The 27,167-nt window shown below is 40.6% G+C and overlaps 2 protein-coding genes across 2 annotated transcripts; one reads left to right on the top strand and one right to left on the bottom strand.

Moving 5' to 3' along the window:
• The first annotated feature begins 7,555 nt into the window (after positions 1 to 7,555).
• Positions 7,556 to 14,543, top strand: LOC110067246 (UDP-glucuronosyltransferase 2A3-like). The gene is made up of 5 exons (XM_089274664.1): positions 7,556 to 7,937; positions 8,207 to 8,817; positions 9,502 to 9,708; positions 12,286 to 12,577; positions 13,212 to 14,543. The coding sequence occupies exons 2-5, from the start codon at positions 8,463 to 8,465 to the stop codon at positions 13,483 to 13,485; spliced, it is 1,128 nt and encodes a 375-aa protein (XP_089130790.1). The 5' UTR covers positions 7,556 to 7,937; positions 8,207 to 8,462; the 3' UTR covers positions 13,486 to 14,543.
• Positions 14,544 to 15,526: 983 nt separating this feature from the next.
• LOC110067245 (UDP-glucuronosyltransferase 2C1-like) lies at positions 15,527 to 27,094 on the bottom strand. The gene is made up of 5 exons (XM_020774549.2): positions 25,519 to 27,094; positions 20,679 to 21,246; positions 19,013 to 19,219; positions 18,114 to 18,402; positions 15,527 to 17,523 (listed from the first exon to the last, which is right to left on the bottom strand). The coding sequence occupies exons 1-5, from the start codon at positions 25,675 to 25,677 to the stop codon at positions 17,460 to 17,462; spliced, it is 1,287 nt and encodes a 428-aa protein (XP_020630208.2). The 5' UTR covers positions 25,678 to 27,094; the 3' UTR covers positions 15,527 to 17,459.
• Between the last annotated feature and the right edge of the window lie 73 nt (positions 27,095 to 27,167).

The following is a 27,167-nucleotide window of genomic DNA, read 5'->3' as shown; positions in this document are numbered from 1 at the left end:
TGCTCTACGTCAACTGTGTTTTCTACATCAAGTAAGAGTCAACCAATACTACAAAAATGAGTTGGGATCAACAGATTGCAAGCATAACAGATGCAGGATTCCAGGCAGGCATCTACGCCTTAGAAGACGGTAAACCCTACACAACGGATCATCTGAAAATGACGCTGGCGCAAGTCCAGGTGGCCGCAAAAGCTATAGAAGAGGGTGCGGCTGGTGTGGTCAAGGTTGATGTGGGAGAAAAGTCGTGATTCATGGTCCTTCCCAACGACCAAGATATGTGTTATTTCAAGAAAAAGGGCAAGGTGGTGGGGCCTTTGGCAAGACCAAAACACTGCTCGTGGCCGGATTATTTGAGGAAGGCCAAGAGCCGGGCCAGTTGAATGATCTGCAAGGTAAAGTAGTGAACTATTTGGAGAATTCAGGATACTGACCTCATCGCTGAGCAACGCGACGAATAACTCCTTTAGGCTACTTGCCAAAGAACCTTCACGACGTTCATAGACATGTTTGTATTGATAATTTAAATTCTGCTGGCGACTTGTATCAGCAATGAACAATGCACTGGCCAATTCAATATCGTCCTACAACCTGGTGATTTGAGCTCTTGGCCGTAACCTTATTTACGTTGAGGCAATATTGCTGTATACAATTTTTTTTGATAACTTTATTTCAATGCAGTGTTTCGACTCTCACTTGCCTGCATTAGTTTCTGCTGTCTAATAGTGAGGTGTTACTATGCTACAATTTAAAGTTTTAATGTGTGAATAACGTCTTATTGACGTAGCGGTCCAAAGGCTTAGCGTCCGTTCCAGAATTATTGCCAAATGCTAATCCCTTGGAAAAAAGGCTTTTTCTTAACACAAAATAGCTTTGTTTTGCGATATAACGGCGTCTAAACGTATTGTCAGACACTATATGATTAACATAACAAACTGTTTTCAACGACTGATCAAGAAAAGAGGGTAGACAACTTAATATAGAGCAAACGCCTCTCAACAGATGTTAACAACTACCAGCCTTGTGTACTATCCTGGGTCATAAGTAAATAAAATAACTTAACCTTTAGAAATACGTCAAAATGATATTTTTTATACCTAGCAATAATCAAAGAAGGAAAATGATATATTGTTGAGGACGCCGCTCAAAGCCATCCGAAAGGCCGCACAAAATTTTATCTACTGACCTGGTGATTTAAGCTCTTGCTCGTAACCTAATTTACATTTAGGCAATACTGTTGTGTACACTTCCTTTGTAACTTTATTTCTATGCTGTGTTTCTACTCTCACTTGCCCGCACTAGTTTCAGCTGTCTAAGACTGAGGTGTTACTATGCTATAATTTAAAGTTTTCATGTGTGAATAAAGTCTTAATTGTTGACGTAGCGGTCCAAAGGCTTTTTCTTAACGCAAAATAGCTTTGTTTTGCGATATAACGGCGTCTAAACGTATTGTCAGACACTGCATGATTAACATAACAAACTGTTTTCAACGACTGATTAAGAAAAAATGGTAGACAACTTAGAGCAAATGCCTCTCAACCGATGTTAACAACCACCAGCCTTGTGCACTAAATGGGTCATAGATAAATAACACGACTTCAGCTTTTAGAAATGCGTCAAAATAATATTTTTATATCTAGCAACAATCAAAGAAGAAAAATGATATATTGTTGAGGTCGCCGCTCAAAGCCATCGAACGCCACACAAAATTGTCATTAGGGAGTTCAAGCAAATCACTACGGCTGGTACTACTACGGCTGCCGTGACTGAAAAGGTCTGGGGAGAGTACGTCTCGGTGATCTGCCAAATTTTTTAAGTTTAGCGAGTAAAGCGAAATACAAAGATGAAAGAAGCATCGGGTAAGGAGTTTAAAATCTCTTTTATTTAATTTCTCACAGCCAAATGGCTTCGCTCAAAGGACGATGGCCGTTACTCACCTTCCTAGGACGAACAGATTATTTCTGAGCGAAAGCGAATGCCAGACACTTTGTTCCATAACAATTTGATGGATGAAATGTATAATTTCTGAGGCAAACATCTCAAAGAATATCGAGTGAGGAACACAAATATATCAATACTCAAAGAAGCAAAATAGCATCGTATAGTTATCCAGATATAAAACATATTCACTAAATCCTAAAAGCAAACTTAACCGAAGAAAAACAACCTCGTGCTCAACACGAATATTTTACTTGACTCACTTCGCCATTCCAACATCTTTGCCAAAACTTATCGTAAATTCAGGATACGGATTTACAAGCTTATGAGAGGCAACCTTAACACAATCTTTGACTTAAATTGACTTTAAAGGATATAGTATCCAATGGAATTCTTAAAATGCCGAGATGTCCGTTGAAAAGGGCTAGAGAAGCGAAATAAACCCGACGTAGTAGCCACTACGGCAAAACATCCAGACTCACGTAGTCAGATTTCACGCTACAGTTGGATGCAACCGACGTACATGCGCACGGTCTCATTTTGGGGGAAATTTTCTTCCGGCAGCCGTATCAGCGTCAGCCGTAGCGATTTGTTTAAAGTCCCTGTTATTGCCAGGTACTGAGTCTACTGAGTATTACCAGCAGGTACTGGGTATTGTCACTATTCCTTAAAAGAGATGAGTTATTAAGTGATTCTTTGAAGGCTGGGATTGCATATTACTTTTGTAGACTGCTTACAGTTTCCCTCGAAACGTCTTAAATAGAAGGCATGGACTACGGATTACGGACTACGGACTACGGACTACGGACTACGGACTACGCACTACGGACTACGGACTACGGACTACGGACTACGGACTACGGACTACGGACTGCGGACTGCGGACTGCGGACTGCGGACTGCGGACTGCGGACTGCGGACTGCGGACTGCGGACTGCGGACTGCGGACTGCGGACTGCGGACTGCGGACTGCGGACTGCGGACTGCGGACTGCGGACTGCGGACTGCGGACTGCGGACTGCGGACTGCGGACTGCGGACTGCGGACTGCGGACTGCGGACTGCGGACTGCGGACTGCGGACTGCGGACTGCGGACTGCGGACTGCGGACTGCGGACTGCGGACTGCGGACTGCGGACTGCGGACTGCGGACTGCGGACTGCGGACTGCGGACTGCGGACTGCGGACTGCGGACTGCGGACTGCGGACTGCGGACTGCGGACTGCGGACTGCGGACTGCGGACTGCGGACTGCGGACTGCGGACTGCGGACTGCGGACTGCGGACTGCGGACTGCGGACTGCGGACTGCGGACTGCGGACTGCGGACTGCGGACTGCGGACTGCGGACTACGGACTACGGACTATCGACTACTGACTACGGACTAAGGACTACGGACTTTGGACTTCGGACTATGGACTACGGGCTACGGACTACGGACTACGGACTACGGACTACGGACTACAGACTACGAACTACGGACTACCGACTACGGACTACGGACTTCCGACGACTGACTACGGTCTACCGACTACGGACTACGGACTACGGACTACGGACTACGGACTACGGACTACGGACTACGGACTACGGACTACGGACTACGGACTACCGACTACGGACTACCGACTACGGACTAAGGACTACGGACTTCCGACTACGGACTTCGGACTACGGACTTCGGACTTCGGACCTCGGACTACAGACTACCGACACAAACAAAGACAAGTCCTGGAGTCGTTGAAATAACCAGAGAAGTGAACAATGGAAAAATTTCTTTAAATATCAGATTCTTTCACGCAGTCCGTAGTCCGCAGTCCGCAGTCAGTGTTTTACACTTCTCGGTAGACGTTAACGCATAAAAGCTGTTTGTCTCTTGATGATTTATTACGATTGAGAGGTTCATAGAGCGGAAATAAAACCTAATTTGCATTTAGGCTATGCTGTTGTACACACTTCTTTTTAACTTTATTCATTTCTATGTGCTTCGACTCTTACTTGCCTGCATCAGTTTCTGCTGTATGAGAGTCAGGTGCTAATATGGTTTAAAGTTCTCACAGGTTAATAAAGTTTAGCTCACGTGGCGGTCCAAAGCTTTGGCGACGTCCTTTCCAGAACTACTGCCACATGCTAATTCCTTGGACAAAAGGCCTTTTTTAATCACAAAATAGCTTGGTTTTTCGATATAACGGCGTCTAAAAGTTGGACACTCATTAACATTGCAAATTATTTTAAACGAATGATTTTAAACAGTCGTAGACAACTTAGAACAAACGCCTCTCAACAGATGTCAACGACGACCAGCCTTGTGTAATATCTTAGGTCATTAGTAAATAAAACCGAAATACGTCAAAAAATTTTTTTATACCTAGCAACAAACAAAGAAGGAAACTGACTCTAATGTTGAGGTCGCGCCGCTCAAAGCCATCGAACGGCGCACAACATTGTCATTATTGTAAAGTATTGGTATTACCAGCAGGTACTGGGTATTGTCACTATTCCTGGAAAAAGATCAACTGAAGGATTTGAAGGTCGGTATTGCATATTGCTTTTTCAGACTGCTAGCAGGTTTTTTTTCTCTCGAAGATTATATGTTTACTGTCTTGGTTCTCATTATTTTTTACACAGTCCGCGCTTTTTTTGTTCATACCCTGGTACCTTTTTTGTACCCAGTCCGTAATGCCCAGTCGGTCTTTATAACCGATTCCATGTTTTACACCAACTTCGTAGTCAGTAGTCTAATTCCATGTTTTATATCTCAGTCCATATTTATAGGCAATCGATAGTTCGGAGTCTACAGTTCATGTTTTAATCTTCCCACTCGCGTCCACGCATTAAGGCTCGTTTGTCGATTGTCGATTTGTTTTGATTAGAGCGGTTTTCAATTGAGTGTCGAAAGTAATCAGAGAATTACTTTAGTTTTGGTTTTGGTTTTACTATAGTTTGAGATTTGCCGAGTTGTCTAATCGGCAAGTAACTGGTTTGGTTTTGCTTTTACGACGCTCAGTTGAAAACATCTTTATCTCTGAGTTAATAGTTCAACCCGTGGCTGTTTGGACGCGCTGTATGTATTATCAGATATGTCCAGAAATGCAGGCAGTAACGAAAATGGAAGATTTGACGAAATTTTGTTGACATTTTTGACGAATTTGGCAAAATTTGTGAATCTGTGGAAATTTGGGCATAATTCAGTCTGGCGATTCTGACGAAATTTCGCCAAGGTTGTGAATAGATATGAGCTGACTAGGAGGGAGTGACTAGGAGGCACCTTAATTTTTCAAAACTTTGAGGGGGCTCTGAATCCTATGCACAGAATTTTTTAAAACTTTACCAAAAGTTGCGTGTTATCATGTTTATTAACATTTGATAATATAAAAAAATTTCACCGTGCCGTTTTTGAATCATAAAACCCTTAAGCCGTAATTAATGGTGTTTTTAGCAGGTCATACTGTTGCTCTGGTAACCTATTGCGTCACGAAAATGGTAACAACGTGTTCACCAATGATTGGGCAGTTTTTGGATACCATGATCGTAGCATCAAGTGTGAAAGAGTGGTTATAATGACCCATCAAAATCTAAGTGCTGGAAACTGTTTTGAGCCAGCTCGAAATTTCGTAGCTCACAGGAATAATATTTCTCATCTTCGGAAGAATTATTAGATTTTTACCCTTTTTTTGGGAGAAGAACAATAGGAATAATGTTTTAGAAAAAGTCAACATCGATGAAAAAATTGCCGAGAAAAAGTAAAAATAAACAAACTGACGTCAGCGTGCAACCCACGGGCAAATGAATCGAGCTTATTAGCCAATCAAAACGCGTGCTTCGCTAAGGCTATGTTATAAATGTGTGATTTTGCAACCAAGAGAAGCCTGGGAACCATCACCGAGAATCCGCTGGCCAAGCGGGAATGCATTACATTACTTAGATGGCGGCGAAGCTAGAAAAGTTAGTTTAACGTTAAATCCGTGAGCCCCAAAATTAAACATTGCACGTTCTCAACGTTACGTAGTATTTTAATCATATCCTTTACGTTACGTTTTTGTGGGTGTTTTTGCAGTTCGCATCCTTGTTGGAACTTAATTTGTACTATAATCATTAGCTATAAAATAAGTTCCAACACTGTCTTGTTCAAACTCCCTTACGAAGTCTGTATGTTCAGACAAAACCGGTAAGAGAAAATAAAGAAGTTAACAAGATCTACAGTTGCTATGTGCTGCTCTTTTTAAAAAAATCGACTTATTTCATGAGCTCTGGGAAGGGCCCAAAACGTATTTATGCCCAAGAACGTAAACTATATTACTATTATTATCACTTTGGAGGGCATTGAGCAAATAAAAACTGAAAAAAATGACAACAAAACAGTCTGAACAATCACAGGCGAGCGTTTACAAGTTTAATGGCTCATATTTCCCCTCAATGAAACTACACAATGCATCAAGCGAAGCTGGCTAGAAGTTACAAAATCTTGCCATTTGAGTTTTCAAAATTTTTATAAGACATGAAAGGAAAGTTCTATAAGGCTTATTTGTAAGTATTGAATTAATTGTACAATTGCTAAACCGACAGTTTGGCAAAAGCCGTTAATCGGATTGAACTGAGTGCGTTTGCCTTGAAGCCGCAAGCCTTCGCCACCGGCCATGGAGCTACTACAGGCGGTATTGACATCAAAACTTCTCTTGAAAGAAACGCTATCCTTTATATAGGATGTCAAGCCTTGTTAGCTGAAAATGGCACGGTGATTTCTTTCACTAACGCTTCGCTGCAAGAAAGCGGCGCGAATATTGTAATGGCTTTTTGATGTTGATTGGCTGCATACATCATACGGTTGTTTGATTCTCACTTTTCATTGATTTTTTTTCAGCGGGCTAACCAAATTCTCCATTTTAGCCCGAAAAATGCGCCACAATGCCCGAAAAAGTGATAATAATGCTTATTAGATTTGATCATATGAACAAAATTTCGATGTACCGTTTTTCAATTATAAGTCCCTAAAGCTGTAATTAGGGGTATTTTTAGCAAATCATATTGTTACTATGGCAACCTATTTTGTCACGAAAACGATAACAACGTGTTCACCAATGATTTTGAATTTTCCAGTTCTCAATTTAACTTTCTCAGAGTAACTTGCACCTCTTTACGTAATCATCGATTTTTATTATTTTTGAACCCTTTTTGTGGTTTTCTAACGTCTTGTAAGCATCATGAAATCGAAGGTTACTGTAGCAAGATGGCGGATGTAAGAAGTAACGACATCATCATTCTATATTTTGGAACTGAAAGGAACGTTTTATAAATACACAAGGGTCGCCTTTTTGCGTTACCTACAGATAGCTTTCTCTGTATTTTAATTCAGATTTTGGTACTGCTGCAGTATTGCTGCATGATGCAGGCTTGTTTAATTTGTGTATGACAAAATTCAATGTCCAAAAGGTCTTTACTGATTTACTTTACTAAGTAAGTACTTCCTTCGTTTTGTTTTCGTCACAATTCACAAGTTAATTAATATGAAAATGAAGAAAGTCGAGGAAAGATGCCTAATAAGATGCAAGGTACAGATCGACAAGGTGCAATTGTTTTACGTTAAATTACACAAGGGTCACCCAAATTCGTCACGGTATACCACATGTCGCATGAAATGAGTAAAGTTGGAGTCGTCAACATTCCAGAACTCACGGTTGGTTGGAACTTTAAGATTTTTGCTAAAAGATCCGTACAAAACTTGCTTTGCTCATTTTCACATCGCAGTAGAAGTGCGTGACCCAAGCTAATTTTAGAGTCCATGCCAGGGATGTTAAGGCGAATAATCATCTGAACACGTCAAAGTTTATTTGAACAGACGACCTTGTACTTTACGACCAAAATGGCGGCTTCGTATTGCATTTGTTTCTTCTCGCTTTTGACAAGTTGCTTGGCGGGAAACTATGTGATGTTTCCAATGTTTACGAGAAGTCATTACTTGGTGATTGCCAAGGTGGGAGAAGAACTCGCTGCTAGAGGACACCGGGTGAGATGATTAAACACCGTTTCTGTTGAGCTCGAGGGTAGTTTGCATGCATGCAATAAATTTAACAATAGACTTTATGCTTAGCTGTCACGCGACACTGAGGCAGAAAGTTTGGAGAGCACGTACGAAACTTGTGAGATGCTGGAGGCGCTGCCAAGAACATCTGTAGCTTCTTGAGTGCTTCCCACAAAGAAAAACGGCGGAAAAAATGCCTAGCTTCTTTATGTTGCTTTGCAACTCAGAGGGGTTTGTTTTTGTTTCGATCTTAGGTGGAGGTTTTTGTCGGCGATACCGAGACCTATGCGCTTAATAAACCACTTGCGCGTTTATACAACACTTCTCAAGCGTTCAAGACTGCTTTGGAACAAATCCCAAAGCATGTTGGTAAAAGCGTGGGTGGCAATGTGGTAACTGAGATGAAATTTCTGGCGAATATTCAAGCCTTTTATTGCGACGATGTTCTTGGCAACAACGAAGTCATGAAGTCAGTAAAGTACGCAGACCTACTTGTTGGCGATTCACATTATGTGTGGGTCACTGATCGCTGATAAATTCTCGTTGCCTCACGTTACGGTGTCCACAAATTCACTCAGCGCCCCTACAGCGCATTCGTTTTCTTTGCCGATAAATCCTGCTTACGTACCCCAGTTCAAGTCTGCTCTCGGCAATAATCTAAACTTGGCTGAACGAATAAAGAATGTATATCACTGGATTGCCGTTTACTTGGCGTTCCATGTCGGCATGGTGCCTCCTTTTAAGGAGCTAAAGGATAAGTATAAAATTACACATAATAGGGGCCTGTACGAGACACTTGGAAGAGTGGACCTAATCATAGGACAAGTGGGGTTCTTTCTGGATTACCCTCGACCTATATTGCCAAGTAAGAACATAATTTCTATTTTCTTAGTTTTACGTTAACCGACCTTTACGCTGTAAAGTTTGGAACATTTGACATTCTCAGCATCTGGATTTATTGATGCGTTACAATATGAAAAGCAGCAGCAGCAGCAACAACAACAATAACAACAACAACCACAACCGTGAAAAGCAACCTTTGTTCAAATTCACTAGTACTGCAAAAACGAATATGCTTGCCCTCCACAGACTTGAGGAGGCGGCTTGGCCGAGTTAACGTTGTTTAGGGCGCTGGAGTTGAAAGCTGGAGGTTCCTGGTTCAAATCCTCCCCCTTACCGCTATCTGGATTTGTTCTCGGTAGTCCCGGGTACAACTTCTCGACCACGTTGTGTAAATAACCAACTGGTCAGCCTCCCACCAGTTGGGATTCTTAATAGTTTATGTTCTATTTGCAATATTTGTCTATTTATTTACAGTGTCCCCAGTTAGCACAACAGTACTAAATACATTTGAATTTTTTTTATACATCGAGTATTGAAGATGGACCCAAACAAATATAAAATAAATTAGGTGTAATAAAATTACAGTTTTTACAAGAGTTTAAAGCAAGTAGCCGCTTAAGTTTGATTTTTCTTTTCATTTTTGACCTGTTTAATTTGCAATTGCGTTGCACCCAGTATCATGTATTTTTTCATACTTTTGTAACAGATACAAGAGTTGTTGGTCCACTTCTGACTAGTCCATCCAAACCATTGCCAAGCAAATTGGAAGAGTTCATGCAGAGCTCTGGAGACGATGGAGTTACTGTGGTAGCATTTGGAACAACACTGGGAACTCTTGACAAAGAAATATTGGCAGTGATGGCCAGAGCATTTGCTGAATTTCCACAAAAGTTTATATGGAAGCTTAATGAAGGTAATCATTGTGGGGAAGGAGTTGTTAGCAATTCTATGGAAAATCAATGGGCTCGAGAAAGATTAAAGACACGGTAATTAAACCTGTACTTCACACCATGAGATAAGATTCTGCTCACTACGGGATAACTACTTGAAAGGTATTGTTTTATTTTAGGATTTGTCTGGTTAAGGAAAATGAATTTCCCAGAGTTTACCCAAAGTGTGGTAAAAACAATTAAAAACTTTTAACGCTGGCATTCACCCAGCACAGGTCATTGAGGCATTTATTTTAAAACCGACCAGTGATGTAAAATCCTTTTCCCGACCCCCGTTGGACATGAACATAAGAATTAACAAAAAAATGCTAAAATACCTTAATAACAAAATTACTTTTTCTCACCTGTGATTAGGGACCGTTCATTTTTTATGAGAGAGGGGGGGCTGGTGGGATTTGGGAAGCACCATTTAAAAATCGCATGACCCCCCCTCAGCTTACCAATTTTTTCACATGGCCCCCCCCTTATAGCGGTCATTTTTTGGGATGACCCCCCCCAAAAAAAAAATTGAACAAACAATATTTAGATTTCAACTTTTTTAATATTTCTCTATTATCCCCCTACTTCACGTTATTGTGCTCACTATGAAGAAATATTTACCATCTCTATACGACAGAGAGCTGTTGTTTAAAAAACAAATCAAAAGAAATAGAAGTCAATTTCGGATCTCCTAGTTATGGCTCGCCCTGAGCGTGTGGCATTTGGCCTCTCATTGGCATCTTCCTCATATGAATTGATGAATGCAAGAATGACGTCACTTGAGTCATCTTCTCTCCCAGAGTCAATGGCATCACTGTCATACTCATCATTGTCACTTTCATCCGTTTCACTGCTGTCAGCACTTGCCCTGTTGTCATTTTGTGTCAATGTCCTGGCATTTCTCAGTGTTGGTTGGCCAGCTCTGAGAGGACTCTTCTGCTGCAAGCATGAATGTCTTACAATTGCCTTTACTTTCTCACTCTTGCTGCTTTTCAAATGCTGCTTCAGTCCGTGGTGGTTTGAGTACTTGTTTAGTTCTGGAACACGTAGCTTTTTAAGCTTGGTTAGACCTTCGCACAACTCAGTCCAAGGATAATCCTCCTCCCTACTTAACTTTGCCTTTTCTTCTGCTCTCTTTTTCCTTTTAAATTTCTGCACTTCAAGATGCTGAAGATAATCCACCACAAACTTCGATTTGAGAATAAACTTATCTGCAAATAGAGCAACGCTCTCTGGGTCAGATAAAACCAGCCTGCCACTTCCATGCTCTTTCTTCTTTATATTGTTAATCCAATCGGGGAAAGAGCGCATTACTACATGAGCATCATGAAAGAGGCTCATTCCAAAATGCGCAATAATGGCGAAAGCGACGAGTCGTTTAAGAAAAGGTTTACAGCTGAACGATCCAGGCAGTTTGACATCTTACAAGCAAAAGAAGCAATTTTTCTAGATGCGGATGGCTGTTCAGAAAGGGCGAGTGAGTTTTCCATGCAAGGGTACCAGTTGAAGCCCAGTGATGGAAGAAAACTGAACTTCTCCATCAAAGAGCACAGAGCAATGGTGGAAAAGTTGAATGTCATATTGAAAGATGTAAAGGAACACGATTCCACACTCTTTCAGTCCAATGGGCTTGCTTTAAAGCAGGGCGAAGAATTTGTCCACAGTTTTAATGTAAAACAGATCAAATGTACAGAAGCTAAGTTGACGATGGCCACGCAGGACATGGAAGCACTAGAAAATAAGAAGAGCAATTATAACAGCATATTCAAAGGCATACTCAAACAACACATCAACAAAAGGAGAAGGAAAAAAGAAAACCGCAGAAAGTCAAATGAAAGAAAGAGGAAGCGGACTGAAAACAACGTCCAACGAGTTTATGGAATCTGTGTTGGAAACCCGCTAGGAAATGATCTTCCACAATGCCTTGTGTACCCTCCTAGAACGGCCGTGCTAGAAGAGTGTCTTAAAGTTGAGGATGTTGCCACATCGATATTTAGAAGAGATGGGCCATTCATCGCCCAGCTCTTGGAAGGGAATTATTTCACCAATGCTGCAAGAAGCAGAATCACCACCAACCTTGAGCGGGAAGTCAGAGATTATGTTTACACCTTCATGTACCCTGAAGAGTACACTCTGACGGAAAGCATTGCTGCTTCTTGCAGCATTGGTGAAAGAGACTCCCATAGCAGCACAAGCGGCGACGAAGAACTCGACGACAGCGGAGATGAAGATGAGTGCCGGTGAAAGTTGCATTCGAAAATAACAGTGTTAAATACTTCTTTTCAGTAGCTACAAATGCTTTTTGTCGCCAAACGTTTTTTTAAAGCAGAAGGAAAGTTTGTAATAAATTTGTATCCTGGCTTCTATGTTTATTCTATAGCAATTTTTTTGATATTCAAACATTATGCCATTTTAAAGTTTTACTAAAATATTTCACGTGACCCCCCCTTTTTCCCTTATTTTTTTGGGATGGCCCCCCCTCGAAAGCCATTTTTTTTCGCATGGCCCCCCCCAAATCCCACCAGCCCCCCCTACCTTATAAAAAATGAACGGTCCCTTAGCTGAATCAAGTGCTGTTACAGTCAGTGACAACGTCAAAGTTGTTCCATGGATGCCACAGAAGGATATTCTTGGTCATCCCAAGACTCGTCTGTTCATTGGACACGCGGGGCTAAATGGAATGTTTGAAGCCATTTATCACGGAGTACCCATGATTCTCTCGCCATTCTTTGGAGACCAATTTGACAATGCTCGCACCGCAAAGGATGCTGGGTTTGCCGAAGTTCTACCAGTGAAAAAAGCAACGGCTGAAGAATTGGTCAGCGTCATTCACAAAGTTCTTACGGATTCAAGGTTGGTTTTATGAAGAAATTCCTTTTGGGGAGACATTTTGGGTGCGCTTAACTTTCGGCATTGTTCAAATTATAACAGGTGCTAAATTTGTGCATCATCTTTAATTATCTCAGTTTGATAACAGTTACAGACTTTATCTGGGATACCATGATAATAAACAAGAGTAGAACTCTGATTGCATAACCAGAAATAAGGTTTTGAAAAGTTGCAGCTACTTAACATGGCCTGAATGATTGTGACCGTCGGTAAGTTCCAAGAGATCATACTCACGGCTTGTAAACGAAATGCCATATCTTTAATTTCGCTACATCTGATACACAAGTCTTCCGTACCTTCCTTGCCTTAACACTTCGGGCGTGTAGTTCAGAATTATCACAATCTTTGACGAAAGAACCAAGGCGAAAATAGTACATTTACAAACTGCCGAGGTTAGACCTTGTTCGGAACAGCAAAACTCGTGCTTTTTTTGTCACGTGACTCTACATCGAGGGAAAACTGGCGCCTAGTGCGCAATACCGCTGTTCAACTTAATGCGGTAGCATTTACAATGATGTTTGATTTGAGTCCCTGTTTAGTGTATCATGGAGGAGAGACTGAATTGAGCAATAGCCGTTTTTTTTAAAATTTTCATTAGTTACCGCGAGGCCGCTGCCCGGATCTCCAAGTCAATCAAACAGTTGCCTCGTACGCCTGCTCAGGAAGCCGCTGACTGGGTGGAATACACGCAGGCTCAAGGTGGTTTGCAGTACCTCAGACCACGAGGTCTGGATATGCCGTTCTACCAGCTTTACTTTTTAGACATGTTGCTGTTAGTAACGTTGGTAGTGATGACATTCTTTTTTGTTGTGATACGTTTTGAGAAATTCATCAAGAACACAGTGTTCAACAAGAAAGAAAAGGAAAATTAGGAATACTCAGTTATTTTAGTTTTCTCCTACTTTTCATTGACGATCTATCTGTGTAGATAGTGTGTTGCTGTTAGCAGATTAAACAAAAGGAAGTTATTGAAAAAAAGTGATTTCATCGTGTTACTAGTGAGAATAGAACTAACAAATCAAATGTAATGTCGACAAGCATTTTTTATATTTTAAGATAAGATAATCTACTGAGGTAAATTAAGGTTCATTATTAGGACTCATAAGAGTTGAAAAACTCAGAATTGTAATAAATACGGAGATGGAACATGTAGAAGCCGAAGATGTTCACTCCAACCGACTTGCTGCTTTCAGCAAACTCGAGTGACGTGAAAATATTTCGTTTACCTTTAAACTGATTTATTGAAAACTACAAAATAAAAGCCGAGTCTCTACAGTTAAAACATTTCATAAACGTAAAACATTTCCTAGCGTCATCCTTCACGCGGTCCAAAATCGACGATTGTGGATCACAGCAGGTTTCTGTATATGGGAAAGAAGAAAGAGCTAACGTTGTTGGAAGAAGTATGTTTATTAATGGCAAAAGTATGAAAAGTGGGAGGAGGCTTACTACCGATTTCATAAATAAATGCTCACGTTGTACAAAGTTCAGTTTGTGCAGTAGATTGGAGTGAGCTATTAATCTAATAGAAGGTGACTTTTTTTATTCATTGAAACAGGAAAATCTAAAATATGGAAAGCATGCCTGCCAAAAAGTACGGTTGCCACGGGAGGCTCTTTGAATAATGACTCTGCGTGTCGTATTTCAACTCTGTCTGTAGTGTTTGATATATTACGTAAGCTACTCGAATAGTCCTAATTTGAACGCGATCGGGCGGTAAGTCTCGCAGGAAAACCCGAAGATAAGTGGATCTGTATATGGTGCGAGGTCATGCAGTTAGAGGTCAGTGTGGTTCGGAAGAATTTTTCATATCTTATGTCACAGTTGGGGTTACAAGTTGGATGGATGGATGAATGGATAATAACGATGTAATTGACACAGTTGTGAATTAAGGATTCTTATATACAGTAAACGACATACTAAGAAAGCATGTTAAAGGAGTTTGAGTTTTTTGGTTTTTCGTTTTGATGCAAACATCTCCAAGAATTTGAAGACCATTTGAATGACCTTTATATATCTGAGCGATTGCCCGATGTGGCTAAAGCTCTTTTCTGTCTAAAGCAAACCCAGCAATGTCGCCATAATGCAAACGGCCTAATTACGGGGCTAAATGGCCACCCGTTACCGTCTCAGGGCCGTTTCAAGTACGATAATGGATGACGCTTATTAGCAAATAAATCGTTAGACCAGCAACTTTGAAACTTAATGATGTCCTCGGCCAGACTTCCGTAAACAGCAGTTTTAGAAAGCTAATCGATCAGCTCCTTGTTCGAGTCACCGCCCGAATTGAAATTCAGAAGAGTGTAGCCTGGGCTAAACGTAACACCGATTGAAAGGAGGGGGGGGGGGGGGCAGCGTTAAATAAAAAGAAGATAAATAAATGAAACATGCAGCAAGAAGTTCTCTACATTTCGTGATAGGTGAGCTTTCAAGCTGCTGCCATTAGTGAGCAGAAAAAAAAAAACATAGCTGGTTACAGAAATGAAGGGGTTCAAATCTACGAGCATGTTTTTGGGAAATCAGTCAGATATAAGACATTTAGCTTAGAAGAAAAGGAATTTCAGTCAGTTGTTGAAAAGCACTTAAGAATTCCAGGAATGCAGATTGCCACCAGGTACGACACCTGGGTCATTCTCCCCGACAAAAAAGAAGATAAATCTATCAATACATAATGACAATAATAATAATCGAAAAAGTTCCAGGGTCTGAAAGAGGTTCGTTAAGAACTCTCAGGTAGATGCTTCTCAGTAGAAATTTTAAAAGTCCGTTGACTGGCCCAGTTCGTCACGACTACAGATTTATAAATTAAATTCATGCGCCAATTTAAAACACATCACAAGTGAAGGCTTCCTGGGAAGTACATCTAAAGTGAGCAGTTAAGATCACAAACGGCAAAAAAGAAATCCGTAAACGTTAAGACTATATATTCGTGGTCTTTATTGGGTATTTCACTTGAACTGAAACGTGCTAATTACTGAACGAGTCTGAAAATCACTTAACAATCATTGATAGTAGTAGTGTGTGTGGCACTGCTTTGCGAACGAAGATTTGAAGGGCAACGAAAACTAATTTAGGTAGGGCCTTTCCATTAGCTAATTTTAAGAGTATGGAAAAAAGGGTTGTAACGTTTGTCCTATAGGTATGTAAAAGCGGAACATTTTTTTCTCAAAATTCAGCAAGGGTTTGGATTTAGGGCTTAGTTTACTCATATAACACTATGTCGAATGGTCCACTCCTCCCCCCCACGACGTTTTCCCTTTGCAGATGATATACGTATACTTGAAGTGCTCCTGTTCACCACTTATTGTTTCGTTGTCAATCAAACATCGCTCTCATTCAAAGTAAGGGTATCATACTATCCAAAACATACTGCTTAGTTCTAGGTACTTGTTTCCTTAAAGGAGCTCAGTCACGGTATTTTGAGTTATTTTGGCCACGTACAAAATTACCTTTAAATGGTAGGAAACCTGAAAATAACAGTTTAAGAAGATAGAAAAACACCAAAGAGATAACGATAAACCATAAAGGAACAAGGATGGTTCAGGATGGAGAAGATTAACACGGATTACAAACGAAGAACTTGAAAAATTGAGGCTAAACTTTTCAATATGCGCAAACCGTGACTGAGCTCCTTTAAGGTACCGTAATTTCTCGATTAGCCGCCGTGGTCATTTCTTTAAAATGCGACGTTGTAGACCAGGGGCCCGTTTCTCGAAGGTCCCGAAAGTTTTTCGCACCCGGAAAGCCTTAGCAAAATCTCAAACCTTATGATTACAGAGCTGTTTTATTCACACATTCTTAATATGAACTGAGGTTCTCTTCATACAAGAAGTTTCAGGTGTATACACCTCTTTTTTTAGATACAGTGGGAAAAAATGGCTTCACGGGCCCGGAAAGTTTCCGGGGCTTTCGAGAAACGGGCCCCAGGGCCGAGTTTTTCGAAAACCGTTTAACGCTAAACCAGGATTCAGCTGCGGATTAAAAGTCTATCAAGGGCTTATTTTGCTAATGCCTCAAAATTGAAATACAGGAAATTTAAACAGGAAACCATTGCAAAAACTTCTCAAACTAAGGTCAAATTCACCCTAATTCGGGATTACCGTGCTTCAAACAGTCGGGTGGCTTGAATGCGATGTGAATAGACCAATTTCGATATATTAAAATTCAGCCTAAAACAATAGACCTCAGCACGAGGCTCCGGGGAATAACTACGGAGTTTGTGGGGTTTATTCCCCGGACCCTCGTGCTGAGGTCTATTGTTTTAGGCTGAATTTTAATATATTGAAACTGATCTATTCGGGACACACGGTTCATCAAACGAGGGTATTTTTTTCATCATTTTTGTCAACCTATCGTTTGTCATTTTGCCATTTTGATGTATTAAAATACATCAATTTCACTACATAAATGCAACATTTAACTTGTAAAACAAAGTCAGACGCTGACTTTCTTTGTAGTCAATGATATTTAAACGAAGTTGCGGAAAATTCGGCTCTTATTGGTAATAAAACTTTCTTCAGCTTTCAAACACATACCGCCCCCTGGAGCGAGAGAGAGGGAGGGAAGAGAGACCCTGGAAACGAGGTTGGCCCGGCGTTTAATCGAGAAAACACGGTACAACAGCTGTCTAGTGAGATTTTGCTTTGTTTGGGTTTGACTTAAAGCACAATCGACAAAAACACCTTATCACTGAATAAACAGCTACAAATACGACAATCAACAGTACAACAAACACGAATAACACATCCAAAAGGTAAAGCTTGTAAAATGGTAGATCCAGGCTTTTCGGCCTGAGGTGCGGTAAGCCACCTTGAGCCAGTGTGTACTCCACCCAGTCGGCGGATTCTTATATAGAAGTGCGGGGACGCAATTTGATGGATTTGGAAATTCGAGCTGCGGACTCGCGGTAACTGAAACCAAGCAAAAAGGAAAGGTATTGATTAAATCTTTCTTTAAACAGTCTTTGACACGATGATGCTGACTAGCATCTGCTATAGATGGTATAAGGTACATTTATTAAAACAACATTTTGAGGCAATCATTCAGGGATACAATTTTGCTTTCATTGTATTGATTCAACTTTTAATACACTGCTGACAGACAAAAATCAGCATAGTGAAACTTAACATTGTATGGGACATTACGCATAAAAATGAAAAAAAAAAAAAAATGTATTTCATACTTTACTTCAGAACTTCGCAGTTATCTAGATCCATTCGGTGTCTAAAAACTTGCGCCCGTTTTCAGTCTTAAATATAGATATACGAAAAATTAGCTATAGTGGTTCATGTTCTCCAGAACACTTCGCAATTAATTGATCGTTTCACGTTGTTGACTCGGAAAGGACGGCTACGCAATGTACCAAGCGGTCACGTTCAAAGACCCGCCCAGAAGGGCTAAAAGAGAGGTATGAGCCGACATATATGTCCCCTATTAATAGAAGGATTATTCTTTTGGCTAGTTTCATTTGATACAGAAAGAGAGCTTTTATCATTCATACCTGGCATTGTTTATAACAGTGTTTATAGTGTTCAGAAGAGACTCTGTAGTAATTGACTCCTGGTACAAAATCTCTGCCATCCCAAAGTACTTTGCAGCAATGGAGTTGTCAAACTGGTCGCCAAAGAAGGGCACACAAATCATAGGAACACCATGGTAACCTGCCTGCAGCAATCCATTCATTCCAGCGTGTCCGATAAACAAACGAGTCTTCGGATGGCCTAGAATATCGTTCTGTGGCAGCCATGACAAAGCCTTTATGTTCTCGCCAAGAGTTAATTTTTTCCCGTCTGTTGGGGCAAACATAGGATATTAGAAACGGTAGATACAAACGAAAGATTGCAATCTTGTTCCTCGGTTCTTACTTATTTACTGCGCAAGCTTGCCAAACGGGTGACTCTGAGTAGAAGTAAAACCGTAAGTCCGATATTTCCGGACTTCCAATCAAAACTCTTTAGGGTTGTCACTGGTCACGGGGAAGAAAGACTCTGAGTACAAGCTGCTTGTCCTGCTTGGTAATGTTAAGAACACGAATCTTGCAGTTTCCCGCCAGGCATAAATTGCGCGTGCCTTAAAAACGGCTTCCCTTGAGTCTTGTCCTTGACAACGTTTTGTAACTCAGAGTGCGCTCAAAGCTTTTAAAGTTAAGCACTGTTTTCTCCAGATGAAATTGAAATAGAGTTCATAGGATAAACATGAACCAAGGAAGGCAAAAGGTAAATTAAAAAAAGAAATAAGAAAGAAAATACTTCATCTAGGCTGAGAGATAGTTAAGTAAAGTTTCACTGGCTGGGTCTTCCAGAAGGTACCACAAAAGGCAAGTAATTAAATAATTGTTTAAATAGTTAAATAAAAAAAAAAAATAGCGTTGAAATGAAAACAATTTAAGAATTATCGTACCTGTGTTAAGTTTCCAAATAACCCTTTGCGGCAAAGTAGAAAACACATCAGCCATTGTTGAAATTGTCTGATCGCTTATTTCACCAAGGATTGATCCAAAAGACACGAGTATAACTCCTTTGTCACCAGACCCCCTAACAAATTGCTCTAGCTCTTCTGCAAGTGATTCAGCTGGACTTGATAGTAGTGGTCCGACCAGCTTAGTATCTGGCAAGTATAAAAAACACGACACTCTCATGTTAGTGTGGATCAAGCACTTCGGGGAAATTGAAAAATGTTAATGGTATGCATCCGAGTTGATTGACGTCACCACAGACAGCTCGAAGAAGCTTAGATCTGGGTGGTTAAAGATTCCCCTATAAAAAAACTCAACCTTCTTATGCAAAGAGAAAGAGCGCAAGAGGTCGTGCACGGTCGTGTTCCTTCAAGCATAAATCTTATCATCGAGTGACCGATATTTACTTTCTTTTTTTCACAATGAAGCTATTCATTTTTAGAAGATGACTTCAAAGTGAATAAAGTCGACCACGTTAAAAAGGCACTTTTTCCTTTTCGTAGTGTTTCGCATGTTTATTTTACTGCCTAACTCGATGTGTAAATTGATTCACAACCGATCAACATCGATTTGAGCTTATTTTTAAAACTACGGCTACACATGTGTATGCAAACAAATAAGTTCGTCTGTGTTTCCATGTTCTAGTCTGTTATTTTGTACTTGGTAATGTTCACCTCTGAAAATTATATTAAAAGAGTTATTCGCCGGAGTGTGCATTGACGAATATTTTAACTCTTCGACTTCGTCTCGGTAAACATTCACTTCAATGTTCACTTCGCATTCGGCGAAAAAATGTTAAATAATGATATAAAAACTATATAATTTCAGTAAACAATACTAGATGCAGAGGATTGCCCCCTTAACATTTCTGGCATGGCAGGTAACTGGTATACAAGTGATCAGACGACGTTTACGCTTAGCAGGTGATATCATAAGTGATACGGACTTCAGCGGGTCCACCTGAATCAAACCAGTCTGAAAAAATTGACAAATGGCTGAAACTAATAACCAATTCCTATTAATATATGAAGGATAACCCACGTCATCCACAACACAAGAAGTAAATTTGATAAGAAAAGAACAAAAACAGGGAAAAGAGACCCGTGGGGAACTCCCATATAAAAAGGAAGGGGTGCTCGTCGTCGGAAATTGTGAAAAGAAGCCCCAAGAGGTACCAAGATCCTGTTTTGTGGGTGTGGCTTGAGATGTTTCTTACCCCTAAGAAATACCAATTCTAAAACAACACATAGCCTCCTGTCATATGTTTTTTTCGGCTCTGTACCCCTAAAAGAACCACAAAAGCTTCCGCTGTGGACATTTCGAGGCTGGACACCCTAAGAGGCACCAAAACCCCTTTTGAATCCCTAAAAGGTACGCCGAGCTTCCCCGTCCTTTTCATATAGTGTTTCCCCCATCCCTCCCCGCGGGAGAGGGACAAGCCGACATCAAATTGGGAAAAGTTGATTCCCTTTCCTCTCCATTTTTCTCGCTCGCTTTCGTTTCTCAAGCATTTCGAGATAAATTCAAATTTTGGCGAGGTATACGCTTTTTGGGGAGATGAATAGCTGAACATGTTACGGTGTAAAGAAAATAACCTCACGTGACACTTACTTGGCAAATGTGGTCGTGGATAATCGAGGGGATCCGATTGAACAAGAACGATATCAACTTTTTGGAAAGTCTGCTGCAAAGTTTTTTCTGGCGTAATATTATACTTCTCTTTCAGCCCTCCGTAGACGCTATGAAGCGCGTTCGGTGAAGACAAACGACCAAGGAACCACCGAAGGCTATTCCCTGCTCTCTGTAGAAAGTTCATGTCATCGGTCAACCCGGAAAACATCTGGGGTATATAGGACGGGAGATCAGCAAAGTTATACGGTAGGCGAAGTGCTGTACTCAGAGGGCTCATCAAAACTGTAACATGTGGTAAGGAGAATTTATCTGCTACCAGAAACGAGCACAGGTACATGGCGTCCCCAATAATGAGGTCAGCAGTCTTGGCTTCGTTCATGTTGTTATGATGGCCGAGCATTGCATCACAGTAATGATACCAAACTACTTTTAAACCAGCTATAGCGGTGGGATCAACCAGTTTGTTTATTTCTTCTGAACACTCGAATGTTCGAATGTTTGAGTCCTTCAGGGCGTACTTTTCACACTCTCCAACAAAAATCACCACCTGACGAGTAAAAAATGCTCAAGATATTACTAAAGTAATGCAAAAGTGGCGTTCTAGAGCAATGTGCCTCAGTGATCTCAGCAGAAAGAACAAAATGGGACTTTTGAGCTCTTAGCTGGAATACATTAATTGTTACACCTGAGTGGTGCTCCTAGAAATGAATGCCGTTTTTATGTACTTACTGCTCGATCAAAGACCTTTTTGGTACGCTTCGGAGGCATATCAAGCGCGTTTGGTTGAGCTATGGTTCGTACTTTGGCGAGACATAGTCGATCCAAAATACCCATGGCGAAACCAAACGAGCGTGATATGCCGCCGAATCGTACCAAAAAGGTACGATTTGGTATTTACCAAATCCAAATTCGGTTAAGTAAGCATGATATCGTAGCAGGAGCCGTAATCGGGGATGGAGACCGTAAGCGCGCGCCATTTCTAGTATTGGGGCTGTCCCTATGATATGGGACAATTTTTCTATTTTTAGAACAAATTGCGCAATCGTGTGCGGTACACGCGCGTACGTGCTGCGAGGAATTTTTGCGGATGTAGTGCGGGGAAATGGCTGCCGAAATTCCCGAAATGTTTGATGCTTTTGGCCCACAACTCAATACGTTCATGTCTGTCGGAATTTTACTTTGGTATTTTCGTCGTAATCTGCTCAAGTTTGAGTGAAGTAAGACAGCGTCGAATTTAGTTATGTCCCGCTTTATATCACTGACCAAGTTGTGTTGCGCTGCTTCATTTACAAGAGCTCCACATTACTCCACTCTAAGTTTCACATATGTTGAAGATTTACAGCTTTTCCATAACACAGCAAAAAACTAGTTGGATATATTTGGAAATAGCAGAGTTTCAGGACTTCGAAGTTTTCCCTCCTCTTACCACACGCTTGCAAGCATTTCGCCATAGTCTATCTCGACCGAAAGGTAAAAAAAAAAAAAAAAAATGCAAGTTTGAGTTTCGCCTGAATTGTAAGCAATGCTTGATGTTTTATAAAGGCCCACTAAGTGACAATAAAGTTATGTCTGTAGATGCTGCTCAGTTTGGTTGTGTAAAAATCCAATAAATTGTCTGTTGTCGATGAATAAGAGCGTCTGCCGATGCGTGTTTTGCACAGCCAGTAAAACATGACAAAATGGACTTCCGCACTTTCGTATGAATACTTACATCGAACTCATATATTATCTCTAGCTTTTAACTATGTTTAAAGTTGATAAATGTTTGAGAACATATTACAAGCTTGGCTGAAAATATGTCAATACAGCAGAAATAATCAGGAAAATTACGATGACGCTTTCTTTAATCAACTCGAATAACGATTTCGATCGATTTTGTTGGTTGAGTTATCAAAGGTCCTTCAGTCCTTGTCTATTTTAGTTTCGCAGTGTAAAATTTCACTATGTTAAAGAAACACACATGATGTTAGCAGCCTTTTGGCGTTGGTGAAAATTGTTGCAGCACCTCAGCTCAAAACACAACGAAAGAAATCTTTGTCAAGATTTGTTGACAATTGAAAACACCGACTCGGAATTGAAAGTGCACGCCTGCACTATGCAAATGAGCTACTTATGTACGCGTCAGACTTTCCTTTCAAAAACTTTTGCAAACTCGCCAAACAAGCAGAAACAATAAGAAACTATCAAAAACAGGGTTTGGTTACGATTAGGCATTGTTTGGGAAACTCACAAATTAACTCGATACCAGAGTAAAGAGTGTTTTTTACATAACTTTCCTCCACAGAACAAACGCAAAATCTTACTCGTACAACTAGCGCGAGCAGATATTATTCATTCAGGGCGAGAAATTGAAGTCTTGTTTTCGACCCTGAAAAATTCACCTTTTCCATTAGGTTAGAGCATAAAGCTACATATAAGAACCCTGGTTCTTATTCCCTGCCTTATTCCCCGCCATCGCTGTGAAAAATCTGCAAGAGAATCTCGCCTCTCTCACCATTTGATCAGGCAACGTGACAACATCCACGCGAGAGCCCCCGACATGTGCGTGGATCCGCGCGGATATATGACGTCAGGATGGCGGTCTCCGTTCCCGATTATGGCTCCTGATCGTAGCCATATCAGGTCAGTGACTTGATATCGCAGGATATCTGGACGGCAAACACGGCTTCTGATTGGCTAACCGTGAATAACGGTACGGTTATCAAGATTACCGTACCCAAGTTTACATGTCAGCCTTTGGTATCATTGGAAACGGGTTTCATGGTAGAGACTGTCATACCAGCAGATGTAATTAACAAAGACACTTTTCGCCAATAAATACATAACTAATGTTTCTAGACTTCCAGAGGTTATACATATGTGTACTTTACGTCCCTGTGACTTAACATTTCAGTTTGGTCAGTTTGGTCGAAAAGGTAACGTTTGTGCTTTTGGGTTTTATGAAAGGTAACTTCATGATCAATATTTATCTAACATTTAAGAAACAAAGGGAAGAATCAAGAGAAGTAATCGAACTAGAAACAGCCAGGATATCTGCTAACAAACATTGATTTTGTTGTTTATGGTTAAAAGAACTCTTTGTTTCACCAGCCAATAGATCTCTGGTTGGCATATAAAAAACAGCAGGTGACGTCACTGATATCTTTGCTATACCATTTCTGGCGTGACATAAGGCTGCATTAGATTTCGAATTTGGCGAAAACCGGACAACACACTTCTGCAGACAGGTTTTTACGAGGCTTGGATTTCTAAGAAGGATGAAGAGAGCAACTAACTCTCTTAAGCGAAAATTTTGGCTCCTATTCGTCGTTGTTTCGTCATTGTCCCTTATGCAAACACACATGCCAAGTTTTGTACCCGTCCACACTACGCCGGAGAAATGTGAAACCGCAGCTTTATTTCTACGGTTACGCCTACCATCCACACTAATCCGTCACGAAAACGGAGCTTTTCGAAAATTCTTGAAAAAGCCGGATTTTCGTTTTCGGGTGGAAGAAAAACGGAGCTTTTCGAAAACGTCACTATAATCATATGATCTCCCTGAGTTTTCGTCAAACGCAAGACCAAAATGACCCGTAATTGTTGGTTGTTAAATTCCTCCGGCGTACTATTTGTCTCGCAGCTCGCACGTCACGCTCAGAGTGCGTGACGCTCGCAAGCTTACTTGTTTTGCGTTCTTCCCCACGGATTTTCAAGGAAGAGAGAGACTGCTCACAGTCTATCTGTTTTCAATTCCTCCGGCGTAGTGTGGACGGGGTCTGATCAGTTTTATGTTTCTTTTACTTCGCGGCATGCCTGTACATGTATGTATACGTAATGTAATCGTGGAGTTTCGTAAAGGATTATCCATTACGTCAATTTTGTAGGTACGTTTAGTTGTAGAGCGATCGTTGCTGGCTCTTCGAACGTCATATTGATGGCGAAATAAGCTTTCAAATACATGTACTGTAAAGTTTCTGAGTGGCAAAAGCAATAATGAGTTTATATGGTAATTCTTTGAAAAAATTTGAGTTTTTATACCCGCGCCGCACTTAGGCTGAAATTCCTTGACAACGTTAATCGTGCTATGCCCTGTCAATATTCGAACAACTTTTTTGTAGGTAGATCAGAAACTGAAGCGCTTGTGCAAATGCAACAAATATTGTAAACAAAGATTCAGAAGATTCTCCTTTTCAGTGGCACGGGTCCCCCTCGCACGGGTCCACCCGTTACAGTAAGCGGGCACCTCTATTACGCGGTCAGCAAAGGTCTGGAATTGTTCTCAGTAAAATAGTATAAAGAAAATCCCTATTAACCGGCCACCAGTGATAAGAATATTCAAACACCCGTTTATTATTTTCTTCATGTGATTCCACGTCTGCATTTAAATAAACTGACGTTTCTTCTAAGCTGACGAAACCCTATCAAGGGCCAAACCCCATTAAGACTATTTTAAGGGCCACCTCCTTGGCCGCTTAAATAGGGGTTCGACTCAGTGTATATACCAAATAGAAACGTGCTGAGTACCACAAGGTATTAAACCGTACCGCAAATTTCAATCTTACGAAAAAAAAAAGAAAGTGAACAGCGTTTTGCATGCTTGCTTGTTTAAACGCTAAAAGTAAATTTATTCCTCCTCGCAGCCCGAAGGCAATTTACAAATAGAAGCTACACGGAATACGTTTACCAGCATACCACTCAACTTCTTTGAATTACCTTCAAATCATAGACATCAAACGGATTAACCATTGTCATAATAATATGTAAAAAAACTCATCTAACAACTGAATTGAGTATTACATACTTAATTACATAAGGGTTTGGTATTACAGTGCTTTACCTCGTGACCTCTTGATTCTAGCTCTTTTCCCAGCCTTTCGAGAACCATGTAGTGACTCCTTCCTTTCATCGAGATCATCGCAAATTTTGCCGCAAAGCAACTCCACTGAATTGCGAATATCACTACCAAGCCACATGCAAACGACTGAGATAACGCCATGGCTTTGCTGAGTTGAATAGATAACCTGTTTCAAAAATACTGTACCGGAGAATGTCCGATAGAATGCGGGGATAGAAGAGCCAAAAGCACCCCTTCACTGCCGGTCTTCGAACCTTAGTTCACCTTAAGCGCCGTCCTGCTTTGATGTTCAGTTGAATTTTGATTATTCACGATTCAGTAACCGCGAAGATCAATCATTCTTTGCATCTATACAAATTTACATTTTTGACCTTTCGATTGTTGATATTGTTTACTGCCCACTGACACATGACATTGAATGACCTTGTAGTTCGAATCGGGTGATGTGTGCTTGCGAGCGTTTATAAAATGTCACACATTAATCAAATCGCTTGTAACGCAAACGTAACTGCTAGATAGATAGATAATCTTTATTTAAACAGGGTTAAAAATTCGTCCGCTAAAACTACTAATAACTTATAGTAAGAAATAATTAAATAAAAAAAGCTGTTTTCCACGAATGCCGTGCCTTGAACATCTCTTTTGACTTGGCGTTTAAATTTTGCTTCCCTTAAGTCACAAGGAAGGCTGTTCCAAAGGACGGCGCCACTATAGCTAAAGCTATTTTTATAATAGTTTGTACGCAGCAATGGATCATTTATTTTATTCTCAGAGTCCTTTAAATTATATGCGGTTTCTCGCCTCTCGAATTAGATATTCTGGAGCCAAACCGTGCAGAGACTTATAAATCATCATCCCTAGCAGGCTAACTATTTTACCTCCTATGCCTGTGACAATTCTAGCAGCAGGTTATGTGATGCCATTCCTGCATTCCTAATGTACGGATGTTTGCAATTTCTTTTTTGTAGGCATGCGCAATTTTGGGGAGTTACACCAGTGTAACGCCAAACACAATAGAGAACGTCACGAAGTAAAACGTGACTCTATTGTGATCAAGCAAGTTAATTGTTAACCGACCAGTTAAATATTTTCAGGTTTCAGAATTGCCATTAAGGCTAGTTGTGGGGACTGCTAGGATTTCTACATTGGAAAAACAAAACATGCATTGCATGACAGAAAAACTGAACATTTTAAAGCGTTCACGAGTAACTGTCATGCACAGCTATCGCAGAACACGTCACGTCAACTGGTCACAACTTAAAATGGGACCACTTTGAGATAATAGTAAAAGGTCTGTCAGATACACGTTGCAAGATAAAGGAGACTCTACTAATTGGGAAATTGAAACCTACCCTAAACGCTAATGTTAGCAGCGAAAAGCTTTATCTTTATTACTTTGCATCTTTCAATATGCAAATTTTTTTCTCAGCTTCTGTCATTGTTATTGTTAATTAGTTACTTATCTTAAATTAAGTATTTGGTTGTTACTTCTATTCTAAACGGTCACTTCTGAAGTTGTATGTCGAAACATGCGAAACGTCAATTTAAATGAATTTTGTTTTCCAACTTGCGTTTTATGGTCATGTTTGTCACCGGAGTTTGTATGTTATTCCTTATTCGCTACCCCTTAA

Source organism: Orbicella faveolata, unplaced genomic scaffold (genome assembly GCF_042242905.1).
Source record: "Orbicella faveolata isolate gen_17 unplaced genomic scaffold, um_ofav_v1 contig_36, whole genome shotgun sequence".
Taxonomy (NCBI): domain Eukaryota; kingdom Metazoa; phylum Cnidaria; class Anthozoa; order Scleractinia; family Merulinidae; genus Orbicella; species Orbicella faveolata.
The sequence above is the reverse complement of the archived record's forward strand: the minus strand, read 5'-3'. Positions and strand labels throughout refer to the sequence as shown.